The sequence below is a fragment of the Manis pentadactyla genome, chromosome 4, assembly GCF_030020395.1.
Source record: "Manis pentadactyla isolate mManPen7 chromosome 4, mManPen7.hap1, whole genome shotgun sequence".
In the NCBI taxonomy this organism is placed as follows: Eukaryota; Metazoa; Chordata; class Mammalia; order Pholidota; family Manidae; genus Manis; species Manis pentadactyla.
Window position 1 is genome coordinate 75,732,887 of NC_080022.1, and position 21,075 is coordinate 75,753,961.

The 21,075-nt window shown below is 32.8% G+C and overlaps 1 protein-coding gene across 2 annotated transcripts in view; it reads left to right on the forward strand.

Moving 5' to 3' along the window:
* PKN2 (protein kinase N2) overlaps positions 1-21,075 on the forward strand; it is a 131,345-nt gene that overhangs the window by 84,916 nt on the left and 25,354 nt on the right. For both annotated transcript variants that reach the window (XM_057500396.1, XM_036890155.2), the window contains 8 exons: positions 463-572; positions 13,729-13,872; positions 14,189-14,264; positions 14,838-15,012; positions 15,248-15,374; positions 15,864-15,994; positions 16,076-16,151; positions 16,229-16,320. In XM_057500396.1, the coding sequence (XP_057356379.1) occupies positions 463-572; positions 13,729-13,872; positions 14,189-14,264; positions 14,838-15,012; positions 15,248-15,374; positions 15,864-15,994; positions 16,076-16,151; positions 16,229-16,320 (931 nt within the window). The remainder of the gene's footprint in view (positions 1-462; positions 573-13,728; positions 13,873-14,188; positions 14,265-14,837; positions 15,013-15,247; positions 15,375-15,863; positions 15,995-16,075; positions 16,152-16,228; positions 16,321-21,075) is intronic.

Below are 21,075 nucleotides of genomic sequence, written 5' to 3' on the forward strand. Positions count from 1 at the left end.
TGACAGTTCAACCTAGTGTGCAATACAAAGGTGAGTATGTCTGTGCTTTCCTATATAGAAAGACTTGGAGGAAAATGTGAAAATAAAAATTGTTTCTGGTAACAAGCTCTATAAATAGCAAATGTAGAAGGAGAAAAACTAGATGATGCTATTGATACACAAACACACACATAACACATTGTAGCAAACAACTACTGGTCGCCTGTTAGACCTCTCAGTTACGTTCTAATATAAACAAAATAGATAGCAGTTACTATATGTGTTTGTCAAAAACAAAGGCTAATTTGGGAGGGTGTGTGTGTGTGTGTGTGTGTAAAATTAGCCATTTTAGATTCAAAAGCTTCAATATTAAGAAAAACCTTATTTTCAAAGGATCGTAAAACTTTTGTTACTATTTTACAGTGGTACTTTTATTTTAAAGGTCTTTAAATACTTAAACAAGTTTATAAATTTTAATTACAGATGATGTCTGTGCAGTTCTGAAGCTAGATAATACTGTGGTTGGTCAAACTAGCTGGAAACCCATTTCCAATCAGTCATGGGATCAGAAGTTTACACTGGAACTAGACAGGGTAAGATGAGAAACATTTTACTTGAATTTTTATTAGACTTATAATTCATTTTGAGTGTAAATTTTATGTCTTAAAAGACTTTAAGAAGTGTTATTCATAACATAAAAAGAATTTTTATGTCAAAATAATTTTGACATTTCTCATCTGATGAGTTACATAAATCTACCTTAAGATAGAAGTGAATATCAGTTTGCTACAGTAGCTTTCATTTGTGCAATGATTGAAAATTTGTATTTTGTGTTAACCTGAAAGATCAATAACTGGATGAGATCTAATATTGAAATTTATTTGTTTATTTTAATGTACTCTGATCACTAGGGTGATCTTCTGACTATTTGTAGGTTACGTTATGAAAGCTGAATGTGAAATGCATTAATGTGCTTACCCAGCCCTCCATGTGTCTCAGTGGCTTTCATGAATGATGTAAATGGCTAGAATGCAATCTGTAGCTGTAGAATGCAGCAAAAGTTAACTTGGTCCACAGTAGATGCAAATCCATAATGATAGCTTTATTATTTAGCTCTTAATTCAGTCCATTGGTATATGGGAAGAAAATATTAAACCTTAACCAGCATTTTATCTAAAAACTAAGAAAGATGTTAAACTGTTTTATCATTTAGTATTCAGATTGGCAGCACATATGTCATTTTAAAAATTATATGTACTTGTGAAAGCAGATTTACAGTGGTTAATGATGGTATGAAGTGGTTATTACTGCTCTAGCTTCTACTTTAAAAATATCTTCCAGTTAATTTTTTTTCTATCCTCACAACCAGCATCCTAATCAGGCCCTAATTACTGCTCTTCTGGGTTCAAATACTATTGTGTATGTATTTGAGCAAAATGCCTAGCCTTTACTATGTATACCAGTTTCCTTATCTTTAATACTGTCTGTCTTACTAAGATGTGTAAGGATCAAGTTTATGTAAAAATCTTAGACTAGTGGTAAGAACTCTATTAATTTGGGTTTACTCAAGTAAATTACTAATTCCATGTGTCTCAGTACTGGACTGATCTTCAAAGAACAGTGCTTTGATCTAGACAATCATTCTTTGCTTTATGATCACTTATATACTCATAAAGAATTATTAAATTATTAATTCATTTAATCAACAAGTGTTCATTGATTCTTAGCCATATTCCAGGCACTTCCAGGTGGAGATTAGCAATGAACAGCATAAACAAAGTCTCTCAAGAGGTTCCCTCAAAGAACTTATACTTCAGTGGCTTTTCAATACATATATGATTCAGTGTAGACTTTTTACCATTACATCTGAAACTGTGTATAAGAGTCTACCACCTCATTTACCAAATACCCCTTTATTTTTATTATTTGAGTTAAAATGATATTGAGGATTTTGAATGCTAGGCTAAGCTATTTATACTTGATGAAAATTGGGAAGATATAATGCAAAAATTGTTCTTGGGATATATATGAAGAATGCATTTGAGGGAGGAGAGACTAAAGGCATATAAATTGTCAGGAAGCTGTCTGGTGCTACAACTGAAAAATGATGGTAAGCACTTAAAGTAAATTTGGCAGTAGGACTAGAAAGAAATACATGTAGGAAATGAGGAACAATTAGTATGACTTAATAACTAATTGGATATGAATACATGGAAAGGAGTTATATATAATTTGCAAAGAAAATGATGCCATAGAAGTTAGAAAAGATCTGTATTAGAGGGGGATGGGTTCTATATACCTAGTTTTTTAGCAATTAAATAAAGATACAGAACTAGAGGTCAGGGCTGGATTAAGCAGATTTGGAGGTCATCTAATTAGAGGTCACAGTGAATACCTTCCAAGTGGATGAGATTAGTCTATTCATTTCAGAAAAATAATAAACATCTTATATGTACCAGCCCTTTTACCAGGTTCTGTATTTAGAGGTAATATATACTCATTGTTATAATGAAATGCTCAAGTTTAATAATTACTTCTTTTCTGTTCTGTACCAAGCACCATTCTAGATACTGGTAATGATTGAGCTAAATAGTCAGAGTCTTTATACTTAGGAACCTTATATTCTAATTAGGGAAGACAAATAGTAAACAAATTACAAAATCTACAACTGCAATGAAGGAAGTAAATAAGGTGGAATAATGAGGGAGTAGGGGCTACCTAAGATTAGAGTAATTAGGGAGTCTCTTTGAGGAAGCTATATTGACTTGAGACCTGATGGTTGAAAAGTTACCAGATTTGCAAAGATCCAGGGAGAGTATTCCCAGCAGTGGAGATGAAACATAACAACCCCTTGAAGTAGAAGAGAACTTAATATGTTCTCTCCTATCAAGAGAGGTAATATATACTCTATATAAAAATCGTGAGACAGATGAGTGTGAAGTAAAATAGGTGTAGATAGGTGCCAGATTACTAGGTCTTAATAGACTATGAATTGGAAGACAATTGAAGGGATTTAAATAAGGGGTTGACATTATGTGATTTGTGATCTGATAGAAATAAGTACCATGTACTGAAGCTAACAAAAGAGTCACTAACCCAGAATAGGAAAGAGCCTATAAAAAGAAAAGAGATCTAACAATCAAATCTTAAGCAGTATCCCAAAAGTAGTAAGAGAAAGAATTTGTCAAAGAGAAATAGAAAACTTCGAGTTGGATCAGATCATACCTTAGGTCAAATAAGCATCATAAATGCTTATCTAGTGAAAAATTGCCAGACTGAGAAATGATGAAAATCGTGTTTCATATAGAAAAATTGAAGGAAAATGAGTTTTACGTATATTATAGAAGAGATTTAACAAAGATCTGAAAATTGTCCTTAAAGTTGAAGGGAGAAACGTGTAAAAAAGAATTAGACAAGGGATAGCAATGAGATTTCAGTTTCTGTGTGTCAACTCTAGCCTGTTGGTAGTGACTTTCTAGAGCTCACTGTTAAGGTTTACTGGATGTATCCATATTTTCAAAGATTGTACTGATTAAGCAGAAAGGTTTGCCTTTGGAGAAGAGGCAAGTGGTAAATTGTAATGCATGTTACACGCTTGTATTGACTGTACTTTGTGTCTGCAGAGGATAAAGCAAAAATCAATAGAGAGCAGATTTCATTTCAGTGCAAAGAATATTGCTGTTCAAAAATGAAGTGAGCTGCTACAGGAAGTAAGTTCTCTCTCAATGTTAAATGAGCAACTTATAAGAGAAATTTTAAGGGAATTCTTATATCAAAAAAAGGTTACACTGCTAAGATTTTTCTCAACTGATATTTTCTCTTTCAAGGCAGGAAAACTTGTATTGTTACATGCTATAAATAAGCTGTTTAACAGTGTAGCACAGAGAAGGCAAATAGTCTGTGGCATCTTACTACACTGATGGACAGTGACTGCATTGGGGTATGGGTGGGGACTTGATAATATGGGTAAATGTAGTAACTACATTGTTTTTTCATGTGAAACCTTCATAAGAGTGTATATCAATCATACCTTAATAAAAATTTTAAAAAAATAAGCTGTTTAAGTGAATAGTTGCCAATATAACCCAGTCAAGCCCACCGGAGAGGCAAATACAGTTGAGGTTATTTGGATGCATGGATGGATGGACGGACGGACGGACGGATGGATGGATGGATGGACGGATGGGAGGGCAGGAGGCAGGGAGAAAGGAAGGAAATAAATATAGACATAGGTACAGTTTTCATGTCCTATTATGTTTGTGTCATACTAAAATGTGAATCCATATAAATATTTATGAGCATAACATGTTTCAGTTTCCATTCATTTTTAATGTAATAGGTTTGCTATAACATTGGATTTGAAGCCAGATAAGCTGGGTTCATTGTCCATCTGCCACTTATTAAATATTAGAGAGTAGACAAATTATATAACCTTATTACTAGGCATTTGTTTCACCATCTCTAAAATGGTGATAAAATTTAATCTTCACAGGACTGTTAAGAAAAAATAGTGAAGTACAGTTAGTGTATATAAAGTACCTTGCATTGCCTGACACGTTTTAGCCACTCTGATATTATTTCTTTCTTTAGCCCTAGGTTTTGATGTATGACTATGAATTGGAATATAGTAGAAGAACATGTTAGATAATGGGGAATTAATTGGTTGAATGTCATTTTCTTTCATTTCAGAGCTTATTTAGAGTAATTACAGGATTTTTGATGAGTGATATGGTCAAAATGAAACTTAGAAAAGAGAATTCTTGTTAGAGGGAAAATGGCTGGTGAGATTTCTCTTACAGCAAGATTATTGTTTTAAAGAGGTTTATATTTAAAACAGAACTTAAAAGTAATTAAGTGTGTTGCCATTATTTTATAATTCAGGAAACTAAGAACCAGAGTAGTTACATATAAACAAAGAACTGGTCATACAGACCATCAGTGTCCCTCTAAATGATGCTCTTTCCCCAACAGTAATTTGAATGACATAGATAATAGTGGCGCAAAGGAGGAAATAGCAGAACATGATGAAGACCTGCAACAGAGAAAATATTGTTTAAAATTACCCAAACTGCAGGCTTAGAAAACTAGAAAGACTGATAACTGTTGATTAGTTGTTCACTACTTCCAATTGTAAATCTTCACCTAAAATTGTTTTTCTTCATGGCATCAGACCTATTTTCCCACTTTGGAGTAATCCTCCCTTGAAAATTTCAAAGACACTGCATGGCTAAGTAAAGCTATTCATTCTTCAAGCCAACTAAACCTTCTGTGTCCTAATACATATGTTACTTGTCCCTAATTTGATTATAAAATTCTCTTTGGCAGAGACCACATTCCTTATCATAACTCCTTCTGTTTACATAGTACATTTTATTTTTCCATGTGCTTTTAACTCTTATTTTATCCCTTATATTTATAAAATATTTATTTATAGAAAATGTTTATAGAAACATTTACAGAAAATGTTATTTTAAATTGTCTAACATGTACTTGCCCAGTATTTTGCCGCAGATGTTGTTTGTTTTCTATGGCATTCTGTACCTAAGTTGTACTGTATCCTTTTCAAGATACAAAAATTCATAGGTCCTTTTAGAGTTGTAAGCTAAGAAATGATCTAGATCTAGAACGATGTAGAAAAAAACTCTAATTACGTTCCTGGGATCTCAAGGCTCTTCACATTTGTCTCAGGTGGCAAAACAGACACTTTTTATTGCTTTGGGATTCTGGGTAAGATATCATTTGGAATTGGCTAGTTACTTTTAAAAAAAGAGGTTTAAAAATTGCTGATGTTCTACACATTAATAAGGAAATTATGGCCTAGGAGTTAAAAAACTAGCCTAAAGTGTAATCTAGGATTCTTAATGAAGTCTACCAACTATCAGTTCCATGTTATTTCTATTTTTTATCAGGTTACTCTTTATGTTTTCTTATAAAATTTTGTCTTAATGTTTACTATAAACACAATAGTTGTGTAATTTCTCATTTTGCCTGAGTTCCCTCAGCCCTTCTGTCGTAAAGTTTATCTTCCCTATGAGACATTGAAATTAAAAGCAAGAGGGTACCCAAACCCTTACAATTAACCTTTTCCCTTTCACATTTATTTTTTACTAACCTCACTAATATAATAGAGAACAGTCCTTACCAATATTAGAAGCAGGGAGGGGCCCTGTTTTAGAACTAAAATTCATAAAAGTTTTAGCTGGAATCAGTGCTGTTAAGAGCAGAGTAATAATGTTCACCTTGTAATAGAAATGGAAGAGGACATCAAGAGAGTTTTAAGAGGCAGTAAAAACAAAGTAGGATTAATGGGTCGCAGGTAACTGTGGGGTTGAAGGATTGCTGGATGTTGTGCTACTGAGAGGCAGCTCGAATGTTAGGAGGTGATGGCCTGAGGGAAGGATGCAAACGGCTGAGACTGTGGAAAGACTTGAAGTTATTAGTATGACAGTGGGAGCAAGAAGCTGAGTTGTAGGATAGAGAACAAGATCGTTAGAGAACTCGGGATTCTTAACTATTTATTGGTTTGAAAATTTTTTTAATTGTGTATTTACACTACATTAAAGAAGATTGGAATTTAACTCTCTTAAACCATTCACATTTGTATCCTTATTCTTCCAAATGATTAGGTTAAGTCTGTCATTTAGCATTGATACTACTATGACTATATAAATGTTGTTGACACATGAACTGTGTTCTGTACTATGATTGTTTTCTTTTTAGTAACTGTTTATTCCTTTGGGCTAATAAATACCTCATTATTTATTTATTTATTTTGTTTGCTTTGTTTAGTTTTCTAAGTGCCTATTGTTTATAACCAAACTCTCTGTAGGGACTCATCCTCAACTCCATAGGTAAATATATCTCGTAAACCAACAGTCATTTGTGTCCCGCTCTCCCCATTCTTTCTGGAGCCTTTTATCTTTCTGTTCCCAAATAAGTGGCTGCTATAGCTTTCATCTTGAGTCTCTCCTTCACCATCATCCTGAGAATTCCATCCTTCTGTGTTGGATCACTTGAGCCTTGGATTACTCCTTCATCTTTCTTATTCTACTTCTCATTTTTGGTGGATCATATTCCCCATTTACAGACTCAGAAAAGGGTGAATGAAAGCTTTAGAGATCTTGCATTTCTGAAAATATTTATGCTACTGTTCCACTTGGAGTCTAAAATTCTAGGTTCGACATTATTTTCCTTAAGAATTTTGAGAGATTATGTAATTATTTTCTAGCTCCAGTATTACAATTGAAAATTGTTATCTGTTTCTGATTTTTAATCTTTGTGCTCTACTTTTTCTCTCTGAAGCTTTTAAGGTTTTTATCTTTTTTCCCTGGGATTCTGAGATTTCAAAATGGTACACCCTAGTGTAGGTGGTTTTCACTTCTTATGGTTAGTATCTATGGCACCTTCACTTTTGAAAGTGCTTCAGATCTGAGAAATGACTTATTTATTTGAGAAATGATAATTTCCTCTTATTTTCATTTTCAGTATTTCTTGCTATTTTATCCTCTTAGACTGATCATCTAATTTTCTTTTGCATATTGTCTTCTGTCAGTCTGTCTTCTTGTTCTACTTTCTGGGATACTCAGACACCTATAAGTCTTTTATTGAGAAATTTATATTTGATAACATTCTTAATTTGTAAAAGCTCATTCTTTTTTTATTTTAATATGCTGTTTTTCTCTCATGGGGACCATATCCTTTCTTACATTATTGAGGACATCAGTTTTAAGATTTCTTCTCTCTGAATTGTCTTTATTTCATCTGAGATCCATTTTATGATCTCTGTTTATCATATTACATAAGATTTGGTCAAATGGCCATCCTTGGCTGTCTTAGCATGAGGCACTAAAAAAAGGTGATTGAAATATCTATATGTGGGGGCTTCTTTTCTCTGCCCAAGTTCTAAACTGGTTAAGAGACAAAGGTGTGACTAGTGGAAAGTAAAATGTCACCTATAAGCTATTTGAGATTGGTTGGGTATGCAATAACAGTGGGGTTATACCCTAGTGCCTTAGATCATTGTGGGCCTCAGCCGTGTAAAATTTAAGGCATGTGTGAGAAGGACAAACTATGCTTCTATTTAAAAACCTGATTCTCAAGAAAAAGAGGAAGAATGGGCTGAATTATTGATGTCTAGTTTCTCTCCCAGTCTTCTATCAACTGACTCACTCTGGAGGATGAGTAAGAGGGTCTAAGTAGAAACCCAGATATTTAGGGGAAAGGTGGAAATTATCCCTCACAGAAACTATGGCAGTAAAAAAAGATGCTTTCTTTTCTATAAAAGGATAGAAATGCATACAACATCTTTTTAATGGGAAGCATCTTAATAATAAAACAAGTCATAGAATAAGAATACCAAAGACTCTTTAATTTCTTCTTTGTATGAGCTGACATTGACATATTGTTTAATCCCGGATGCTGTTTTTAACCTGTAATTGAGGTATAATACTATTTAACCTTTTTATCTCTCTTCTGCTGCTTCCAAATTCTGTCAAATGACACATCATATTCTTCTCTGAGGCTTATGAGTAGATGAGAAATCTAATCTCAGATTAGAAGTAGGAACTGTATATGTAAAGACATAGAAGCACAAAAGTTTATAATAGGTTTGGAATAAGAGGGAATCTTTGAAACTTTTTATAGAATATATGATTGATACAGGAAGCAGTATACGTAACTGTCACAGCACTTAAATAGTTTCTATCATAATTTTTTACTTCCCTCTTTCCCTGTGAAGGGAGCAGAGCCACCCACATCTATAGGAGGCTGACTTCAAGCAGAGATCACAGCCTATATTCTCCAGTCTCAGTCTCCTACTCTTCTCTCTGTATTTCTCATCTTCCCAAAAGATCCTGAGTTGCCCCTCTTTCTTGTCACATTTGTTCAGCTGGAGAATTATCTTCACTGAACTGAACTGAAAACAGAAATTTGTTTCCTGAAGCGCTTGCTTTCTGTTTGCTCCCTGTGGACCCAGTGGCCTTCCTTCCCTGTTCTGCTCTTTTCCCCTGCAGGCTGATAGCTGTAGACTTGAGTCACTGGCCTCTGACTTACATTGGAGGACATTGTTAGGAGACACAAGGGCAGGAGAAGAGGGAAGCCAGTGTGTTTGCTTCCCTCTCTCCTCTCCTTTGCTGTTTTCACAGCAGTGTTCATCTATTGCCACAGCTCCAATTGGAAAGTCCATTTTCCAATATCCAGTTCTCATTGGATTCTGGAAACTATTGCCTCTTGCTGGTTCGGGCTCGGGAAGGTAATGGATTTCTACTGTTGGGTCATCCTCAGGTGCTCCCATCCTTGTTGATTCCTTAACTTTAATCATGCCTCCATAAATAGCCAATTTTTAGAACTCAGGCTCTTTGAGGGCGTAGTATGTTTGCTGCTGGGATCCTAATTGATGTTTCCCAAGCCTACATTGTCCTCAGAAGTCCATAAAATATCAATTAATAAATAGAAGACCAATTAATGTGACATCTGCCATGTGGACCTTTACAAAATATCACCTTTAATTGGCTTTTGAATTTTCCATGTTTTAATTTTTTCTCTGTTAGTGGCTGCAGCAAGTTTGCTTCTTGCCCTTTCTTTCCAGCATTGGAGCCTAGTTCTCATTTTTGTCTCTCCAAGATTCCCAAACTCAGTTCACAGCATCTTTATTGTCCCATTAATGTTTTTTTATATTGTGTCTCTAGGCCAAAAGAAATACACAATTGTGCCATTTATTAAGAACTAATTACTAACTAAACATCAACAAAATGAAAAGGCAATTTAAAGATGGGAGAAAACATTAACAATCATATATCTGATAAGGGGTTAATATCAAAAAAATAAGGATCTCACACCACTCAAAGAGACAAAACAATTTGATTTAAAAATGGGCAGAGAAACTGAATAGACATTTTTCTCAAGAAGACATCCAAATGGCCAACAGGTACATGAAGGAGCTCTGTATCACTAATCATCAGAGAAATGTAAATCAAAACCATAGTGAGACACAACTTCACACCTGTTAGAATGTCTGTCATCAAGAAGACAAGAGATAACAAGTATTGAAGAAGATGTGACTAAGAGGAACATTTGTTCACTATTGGTAGGAATGTAAAGTGTTTACAGCCATTATAGAAAACAGTATGGAGGTTTCTTAAAAAATTAAAAATGGAACTATCATATGACATGGCAAGCCCACTCCTGAGTATATATTCAAAAGAAGTTGTTTGAAAACAATATTGAAGGAATATCTGTACTCTGCTGCTCATTGCAACATACGGCCATTGTGTCTGTTGATGAATGGGTGAATGGATGAGTAATGTGTATACATATACCATACACACACATACACAAACACACACAATGGAAAATTATCCAACCATGAGAAAGAAGGAAAGGAAATCCTGCCATTTGCAACAACATAGATGGACCTTGAGGACATTGTGTCAAGTGAAATTAGCCAGGCAGAAAAAGACAAATACTGAATGCTATCACTTATATAAAGAATCTTTAAAAAAAAAAGGAAGAAAGTCAAACACATAGAAACAGGAGTAGAAAAGTGGTTGCTAGCTGTGGGGGAGTGAGGGAAATAGGGAAAGATTGATGAAAAGGTACAAACTTTCAGGTATAAGATAAATAAGATCTGAGCATCACATGTATGACATGGTAACTATAGTTGATAATTTATATAAGTAAAATTTGCTGAAAATAAAACTTAATGTATTTTCACCAAACATATTCTATATAAAATATGAGATGATGGGCATGTGTATTAGATGGGAGGAGTCCCTTCACTATGTACATCAAATCATCACTGTGTGTACTTCAAATATTTTAAATTGTCTGTTACACCTCACTTTAAAAAGTGTAGTTAATAATTTAGTACTTACATCCTAATAAATCGGTACTTTTTGAGAAAAAAAGCCATTGAAAGAAAAGGGAATATTTTTATTTGATTCTTATGGAACCAGTTACTTAATAATGGGATATGTCTACCTATTGAATACTCTATAATTTCTCAAAGCTTGGAATCAGATTGGATACTGTACCCTTAACTCCTTTTCCACGTTTTTTTCATGTGGAAGAATCAACAGTTGAAAACCAGGTTAGCAAAGATATGATGTTGTCAAAAGGAATGTGGTACATTCTAATGTTGAAACTATGAATTTATCATGAGCTAGTATTTCTTGTGGTATGGCTGTTACTGCGTTTCCTTTGAAAAATTAAAAAATCTTCCATTGCCTCAGAGTTCTTCCTGAACAGTTTGGGAACCTCAGTCTTCCTTGTGCTTCAGTTCTTTTTATGATAGATGTGTACTGTGTTTTTTTTAAATTGCAACACGTATTTTAAGTCCTTGCTCTCCTTCCTTTCCTATATGTAGTACTGATTCAATGTCTCATCTTTTTCTCTTTACTTGCAGGCCTCACAGAGACTTCAGGCAAACCATACAGAATTCCTTAGGTCTATATAAAACAGAATTTTGTTTTCTCTTTGATCTTATGTGCAAATTCATAATAAGACAAAAATGAGGCAGAAGTTGGAACAGTTTGCCAGTACTGCCAGTCAGTACCTAGTTCATATTATACTGCTTTTGCTATTTTAGTGATGATTTTACTCTACCTAGAATTTTGTTGCTCTTAGAGTTTGATATTACCTACAAGCATGTCCTTGTTTTATAGAGCAGACCTGCTTCATCTGGAAAATTACTAGCACTTGCAGTCTAAATTCAATAAACATTAGTGACATCCCATTGTATAGAAGGTACTTTGCTTTTCAGATGCTATATCACTGCTCTTCCTATCCAAATCACACTGGACATAAGGGATTAATGGGGTTCCATGAAATAGTGGTATGAGTACTGACATAAAATATCTTAATCTGCTATAGATCATAGCTACCCTCTCCCTTAAATTATGGAGAGATTGACAGGGAAAACACAAAGTAACAAAAAGTGAAAAGCCTTATGCTTAAAACCTCAATGTGTAGAACTCCAGGAAAGCTAGCTTTGAGATGACTTTCCATTCCATATCTCAGATCTTTCTAACATATTTCGGTTTGAAGCATGGAATACAGAGACAGAGGGAAGAGAAATTAGTCAACATGTGACATTTACCACAGTGCCTAGAATAAATTCAAATGAGGTGATTGGACGTCTTCTCATCCAGAGAAATATTATCTTACTTTTTTAGCAGTGTGGAGTATAAGAACTTTTAACTAGGACCAATTCCATCTCCATATTCTATGCCTTTTCCGTCTTCCTGTCCAAAAGAAGTCTTCCTTCCTGATATAGTAGGATAAGATAAGAGAAAGTAGACTTCTCCTCCTATAGTCTGAAACAGTGTAGTCTAAATTACCAGTCCCTGGTTCATTCGTTCATTGTTTATTTCCCAAAATAACTGTTTTCAAAATACTTAAACTTTTAACTGTAATAGAATATTACAGCATTAATACCTATGCCTTCTATGTGATCCTAAAATAGTTCTACTCCTATTTCCCTTTCATGACAAGTATTCTCTCCCAAGTAATTATGTATCAGAGAGAAGAAAGGTAAGGGGCCTTAGGCTCATAGACTCACTGCCATAGATCCGTTTTTCTAGTCCTTTTCTTGATTGGCTGTGAGGCCTTGCGGCATGTTGTATCTTGACTCATTTTTTTTCATGTTCTGTCTCTTAAAAGTGTTTTCTGTATTCATTTGCATCAACTAGTTTTATTAAAAAGTCAAGATTTTCTTTTATGTGTATTAGGAGCTTGCCTAATAAATAAATACATGAATTAATAAATTGAACGTTGTTATATAAAAGAAGTGACTTATTACCTTGTTGAGCGTAAGGGGGGGAACATTTATCTATTTTTGTAGATGGTCTGCAAAATCCTGAAAAACAAAATAGTGGAGAAATCTTATGCTTTATAATTAAAATGTATTTGTAGATTATAACATTTATGTACAAATCAGTTTATGGCTTGACCCCCAACCTACAAACTATAAAATACATTTAATAAACTATAAATACATTTAATAATTGATTGTTAAAACCTTAAATATGTTTTCCACATGAGCATTATTTTTAATGACTACATTGTATTCCCTCATGAATATGACATACTTGTCGCTGGGTTTTGTACATTCAAGTTCTTGCTCATATGCCTTTTTTGGGGTGTCAGGGTGTTACAATAAATAAACTTCTCTCTGTAAAACTAGGTCTTCATTTCTCTGTTGCTCCCAACCTATGCAGGCCCCTGTCATCAGTGGTCATATTACCCAGTGGTATTCTTTTGAAAGATTAAATAACCTTATATTCTTAAAGTGCTTATTATTAGCACAGTGTGTGCCACACTGTGTGTGAGGTAAATGCTATTTGCAGACCTTTGCTGGGGCAAGGAAATTAGGTTTGAAATCGGTTGTGAGGCAGGCACTGAGGTCTGTCAGCAGTAGCACAGCAAGTGATACTAAGTGTAGGAGGAAAATCCAAAAAATTGAAGCTGTGAGATTAGACAGTTTGTGTCATTTATCAGTGTTGATTGTTGCCATTTGTGTTCTTTATATGAAAGGAAAATCTTGGCTGGAGGATATCAGAATATAAATTTACTCCTTTGTTTGTTAAAGTAATAATATAATAAACATTACATAGAGTTCTTTAAAATAGCACCACCATTGTATATGTGATTTTTGTTTATTCGTATTTTATATTTTTTGTGATATTTTATTCAAGTGTGTGTCCAATAATGTCTTCTCTGTTTTCTTTTTCTTTTTTTTTTTAATTATCCTAGTCACGTGAACTGGAAATTTCAGTTTATTGGCGTGATTGGCGATCTCTGTGTGCTGTAAAATTTCTGAGGTTAGAAGATTTTTTAGACAACCAACGGCATGGCATGTGTCTCTATTTGGAACCACAGGGTACTTTGTTTGCAGAGGTAATAAATGTATTTCATTAAATGTGCATAACTACAGTTGAAACTATATATGCAGGCATCGTGATGTAGAAGTGGAAACAGTACTAGACTGAATGACGGACAACTTAATCTTGGTTCAACTCTGCCACCAAACAGATATATTACCTTTAGAAAACTTATTTATCTTCTCTAGGTCTGTTTTCTCATCTAGAAAATGAGTGGATTGAACTAAATTATATTTAAGATTCTCAAGTTTTCAAAACTGAGAAGTTCAGTGAATTTCATGACCATAAATCCTATGCTATATTCATGTTTATTTTAATTTTCTTAACTGCAGGTTACCTTTTTTAATCCAGTTATAGAAAGAAGACCAAAACTCCAAAGACAAAAGAAAATTTTTTCAAAACAACAAGGTACTTATTAAGAAGTCAAACTGTTATTTTCTTAAACACAGAAAACCTACATACCATTTAAAAACTGATACCTATCTTTATTTTTTGTTTTCCTTACTTGTTCATTTATTCTTAACTTTTTATTAAAGAACATTTGAAACATATCCATAAGTAGGGGGACTAGTGCAGTGCACCATCACTCAGCTTCAACAATAGTCAACTCATAGCCAGTTTTGTTTCATCTAATGCCATACTCTCACTACTGCCTCAGATTGTTTGAAGCAAACCAAGATATTGTATTGATTGATCCATATAGTGTAGTTAGCATCTCTACAAGATAATAATTCATTTTTAAACCTTAACCACATAACACTATTAGACTTAAAGAACAATTTCTACCTATTTATTTTTAAACTATTTTTGCTATTTTGCACTAGCCTTTAATAACAAATAGTTAAGAACTATTTTTTTAAGTGACAAATTTTATTTGTTTTCATAAATTATAAACTGATGAATATGAATTTTTAAATTACAGCTTTTGGTAATGTATTAAAAAATTACTTGATCTATTTTCTTTATTCACAATATCCACAGGCAAAACATTTCTCAGAGCTCCTCAAATGAATATTAACATTGCCACTTGGGGAAGGCTGGTGAGAAGAGCTATTCCTACAGTAAATCATTCTGGTACCTTCAGCCCTCAAGCTCCTGTGCCTGCTACAGTGCCAGTGGTTGATGTACGCATCCCTGAACTAGCATCTCCAGCTAGGTATGTGTCTTAAGATTTGTAAGCATCACCTTTATAAAATAATTATTGTGACATTTGTGCATACTGATCACAGTGGTTCTATTATTAAAAGTCTCATTTTCTCCAAATACTATTTTGAAATTGGTGTTCTGCTTACTTTTAAAAAAGTGAAATTGTTTGCTTTTATTTTTAAAGCCATTTAAAATACATACTTTTGATTAGTGTTTTTGGTGAATTACTATATCTTCTCTATAAGTGATTCTACAGTAACCAAATTGGACTTCGATCTTGAACCTGAACCTCCTCCAGCCCCACCACGTGATTCTTCCCTTGGAGAAATAGATGAATCTGCTGAATTCAGAGATTTGGATACACCAGGGCAGGCAAGGAATTTTAAACCTTGTATGATTCCTTTTCACCAAATGAATCACCAATAAAAAGAATCATAATGAATGAGGTGTACATTTCAGTTAATTAAAAACTGCCTGTGTGAACTGTTTTTATGTTTCTAATGAGTAAAACAAAAGTCTCTGGGCACACAGGCCATTACAGACTAGGATGCTTAAGTTAGAAGAAGCATAGGAGCACACTTAATAACTAGATGACATATTGCTTGAAACACTCTTATCTTCTAATGTGTTTAGTATGATTTCTGAGTATGCATTGAAGATGACAATAATATGTTAAGTTCTTCACATTTTTTAGATGTGTTATACAAAATTAATAACCATGAGAATGAATATTCAGCATCTGAATTTTACTTTTCTCACTAATATATATTGACTTTTAACTTTATCCTTTCTTTGACTTTATCCTTACCAAATAGTTTTCTGACTGTTTTTATGATTTAATGATTATTTAATATTTTATAGGATTCAGAAATTGTTTTTGATATTGAGAATGACAGAAATAGTATACTTCCAAAATCTCAATCTGAGTATGAACCTGATATTCCTCAGTCAAGCCTAGAATATAGTGGTATTCGAGAACTTGAGGATAGCAGGTAAAGAACACATATGTATTTGTTACTACGTATTTGTTCCCATAGTTTTGTGTAATTTTTAATTGGCATCACTGTTTTCAGATCTCAACAAATGTTTCAGTTTAATCTACAAGACTTCAGGTGCTGTGCTGTCTTGGGCAGAGGTCATTTTGGAAAGGTAATCTTTAAAATTTTTTTTGGAATATCTACAAAAGTAATAACAAATGGGAAATAATCATTTTAATCTTATTTCAGGTGCTTTTGGCTGAATATAAACACACAAATGAGATGTTTGCTATAAAAGCATTAAAGAAAGGAGACATTGTGGCCCGAGATGAAGTAGACAGGTTAGTTTTTTAAAAATGAAATTGTTTATTTTTCTGTAGTTGAACTTAATGTCATAAAAATTGATGTATATTTTGCAACAGCAAAACTTCCTATTTTCATAATATGTGAAGAAACTAAATATATCTATACTTGACATAAGGTAAGCATTAATTAAATATTGGGTTTTTTCCTAGCCAACTCCTTCCTCTTATGATAATTTACTGGTTAGTGGATACCAAGGAAAGATGATGAAATGTTTAAACTAATTCTACTAGGCTTTTTGTACTTAGAGATGTTAAAATTGTTTATATGGAGTAAGAGCTATTACTAGTTGGGGAGGCTGTTTCCCATTCATCTTAGGAAGTAAATCATCATCATTTACAGATCATCTGCAATTAACTGAATGGTTAATATATTCTGCTTTTTAAAAAAAACGCACCTCTGTTTTTTTTCCTCCGTTTTTCTTAAATGTAATTTTTTAACCATTGCGTCTTACCTTTCTGGGTTTAATAAATGTAAATACACTTTAATAAATGTAAAAGGTAAGACACCTTTATATACAATTATTAAAATGTAAGGACTTTGGGGATAATACTGTGATTGGGTTAGAGAATGTGCTTTAAATATGCTGTTTTAACTTGAGTGAATATATACAGAAATTATTGCATAACAAATGGCATATTTATTACAGAAAGAGACTTTCATACAATAATCCAGAAGTAGTGTTTCTCTTAAACTACTAGGAAGCATCAATTGATATTTGTGAAATACAGCTCTGTATAATGAAAAGAGCCTGGGACTATAAGTGAGAAGACTGACTTCTCTAGTCCTGATTATTCTGTCTTAAGTAATGACTTGACCCCAAGGCAAATTCACTGAACATCTTTGAGCTTCGTTAACCCACATATTTAAAAATATATTTTTTGATAATACTTGCCTACTAAATTGTGTTAAGTGCCATATAGCTATACCAAATTGCTACTTTTAATATTTTTTCCATCTTATGAGAAATTTTTGGAATTAAGATAGATCTCAAAAGATGAAGATTTCTTTTGTGTAAGAAAAGGAAAAATAAATCCTTTTCCTTTTGGATTTGCTATTTATTTTTTTACCTATTTCTTATAGTCCTCAATTACATCAAAATAAACTTCTTGTTACCTATACCTACTCAGAGAGGGTATTGCTGAAAACTTACGGAATATTCTGAAATGATATCATCTGCTTTGAATTAAATTTTTATATTACAGAAGTAGTTGGCTTTAGTTGCACTGTCAGTCTGTTTATAATTGCAATAATAATAAGGTCAGATGTTTTTCTCTCCTGGAATAGTGTTTGCTTATTCCAGATTCATGAATGGTAAATACATTTGTTTCCTAAAATAATAGGAAATTGGTACTACCTCTGTTAATCTTGATAGTTTAAATAGATTTCTGCTACATTGTACTACTTTGAGCCAAGACTCTGTGGAAAGGCACTTTTTAATCAAATCTAGGCAGAATAATATTAATATTACTAGTAAAGAAGAATGTCCAGATCTAAGAATGAAGCTTTAGGCAGAACCTAGACCATCACCCCTGCTGAAAGTTAATCTAGGTGAAAAATTGATGAGTGATCCTTATTTGACATCAGTTATAAATCAATAATCAGTAACATGGAAATAAAATAATCTCTGGTAGAACTGGCACAAAAACAACAAAGGAATGAAAAATTCAGAGTGAGGTATAAAACTCATTCTTAGAGAAATTCAAGGAAGGCAGCAAAAAAAGAACAATTAGAGGAAGGCAAGAAAAAGTTAATTTGAAAAATAAAAAAATCAACATTTAAAAATATTACATATGTTTATTGCTTGCAAGTCTGAATAGTAGAAACTCAGGTTAAACTAATTATAACCAGGCAGATCCTTTATATTCACTGCGTACCTCTTCCTTTTAATAGACCCTTAGAATTTGGCATTAGTGCATATTAGTGATTTTTTAAAATAGATGTTTCTAAAATACTTGGTAGTTCTTAATGAGTTTTCCCCTCCAAATTTTCTTTCTCTAGTCTGGATTTTATTATTTTACTTAGAGAACTTCCCCTTTAATAGATCATAGAAAATTTCAAATCAACCTCTTTTTCAGGAAGAGTCACGAGGTCCATATCATTTAAATCTTTCTCGGGAGTATTAATAATTTTACTCTGGACCAGGTTTCTTTGGTGTTTCATATTTGTATATCAAATCAACCTCTTTTTTAAACGAGCACAAATAATGGACTAACCCCAAAGTAATATCATTCATGTACAAGGACCACATTCTCCACCTACCATTAGAACATTCTAAGTCCCATCCTACCCCCACTCCCAAGTAAGAATGTTAAACTTATGCTACTGTAATGCCTCCTTATTCAGCATCCTTTTCTTGCCAATTCATAGTTTGAGACAACAGAATATGGTTGGAAGTATATTTTTGCAGTTGCATAACAGAAGCACAGCTAACCAATCCTAAGATCTTAGCCTTATTAATGATGTTGTTTTCCACTGACCAAAATAACTACTTATACAAGTTTTTTAAGTCTCTGGCATTTCTAATAATGTACCGATTCTGAAGGAAATGCAAAAAAAAAAAGGATAAAACTAGTCAGTTAGGGAGGTAAGACATATATACATTAGTTATGTAAATGAAAAAGTTTAGATATGTTTGAGTTTAAAATAAACAATACAGACCAAAGCAGCTCATAGGAAGAACATCATGGTGTACTGATGGATTCAGGTCAGGCCTTGTAAAGGAGATTGGATTTGTGCTATTCTTTAGCACATGGAAGATACTTGGGAATATGGGGAATGACAATTTAGAGGAAAATGTTAAGAGGCTTTCTGACTAGTAATTCTCAATCTTGTACACCACTTATGTGTGCAACACTGGCCTAACCTCATACCCATTTGAGAGTTCCCCGATAGTAAATTAGGAATTAACCCATAAATATAAACCATAGACAATGAAGAGACTGTATTTGTCATCTATTTAAGCCCAAAACATTTTATCATTTTCTTAAATTTCATCTGAATGTTTTCTCTACATTACCCAAAATTTAGATTGACCTATAAATGAGTTGTTTTAGAATCCATTTTACAGATCTTGCCCAATTGGGCCTTATTTTCCAATAAATTTAAATGGTGATGAAAATCAAAGCTATTAACTTTCTTTTTAATCTTCTGTTAATTTATTTCTAATAATGACTTAATTTGTAGTAACATTTAGAAATTTGCCAAATGTATGTAAACATAAGCCTAAAGCTTTACAATCAATTACAGTAGGAGTTTCTGTTTCTTAATATGAATAAAATTATACACATTGTGAAATCAGAGGGAAAGAATTCATCTAGAATGTGAACATACTAAATGGAGTTTATACACTATTTCATAATAGTTGGATTTAATGTCAGTATTTAAAACTGAACAGGTGTTTTTTTTGTTTTTTTGTTTTTTTTTTTAATAATTATTTTTTATTGAAGGGTAGTTGACACACAGTATTACATTACATGAGTTTCAAGTGTACAACACAGTGGTAGAACATTTATATACATAATTCTAGGTTCCAGCTATCACCCTACCAGGCTGTTACAATATCCTGACTATATTCCTTATGCTATACCTTACATCCCGGTTACTAATTTATTTTACCATTGGAAGTCTGTCCTTTTTTTTTTTTTTTGTGAGGGCATCTCTCATATTTATTGATCAAATGGTTGTTAACGACAATAAAATTCTGTATAGGGGAGTCAATGCTCAATGCACAATCATTATTCCACCCCAAGCCTAATTTTTGTCAGTCTCCAATCTTCTGAGGCATAACAAACAAGTTTTTACATGTAGAACAAATTCTTACATAATGAATAAGTTACATAGTGAACAGTACAAGGGCAGTCATCACAGAAACTTTCGGTTTTGCTCATGCATTATGAACTATAAACAGTCAGTTCAAATATGAATACTCATTTGGTTTTTATACTTGATTTATATGTGGATACCACATTTCTCTCTTTATTATTATTATTTTTAATAAAATGCTGAAGTGGTAGGTAGATACAAGATAAAGGTAGAAAACATAGTTTAGTGTTGTGAACAGGTGTTTTAGTTTATAATCCAGAAAACAGTTCTATTAACATAGCATTAAAAATTCTATGCTCCTTCTGCACAACAGGTATATTTAGATGCTTTCAAAATTCAATTTTTTTTTTCAAATTATAGCAATGTAATCTGGATACCCAAATAAATACTTTAGCTTTAAAATTATCCTTTTAAAATTAACTCTTTCTTAAGAGATTCCAAAGAAAGGAGAATGAGTCTTCCTCCATCTAACATCAGGATTTTAGTTTGGCATTTTGAAATCAACAACAATAACAATAAAAATCTAAGCAATTTTTTTAATTTAAAAATAAACACATCATTATAAATGCATTTAAATAACATCAATTTTTGGTTCAGTTACAAAAACAACATGTGTCTATTTTGTATTAGAAACATAAATATCTAATTATTAATATGTCTATTGGTATCTTTATTTTGATCAGGTGCTTAAAATAAGTTAATTCCAAATTGTATTTGAATAATACTTGACCTGGCTTTCTTCTACTATGACTTTTAAGTCAGGTTGAATTATTAAGTATTTTTTTGCTATTTAGGAAAAATTAATGCTCTAGAGTCAGAAAGTTTGAGTGTTCTTTTTAGCAGCTTTTAAGAGTTCCTACAGAGAAAACCTGTGATTGTTCTAGATTTTACAGAGAAATTTTATCATT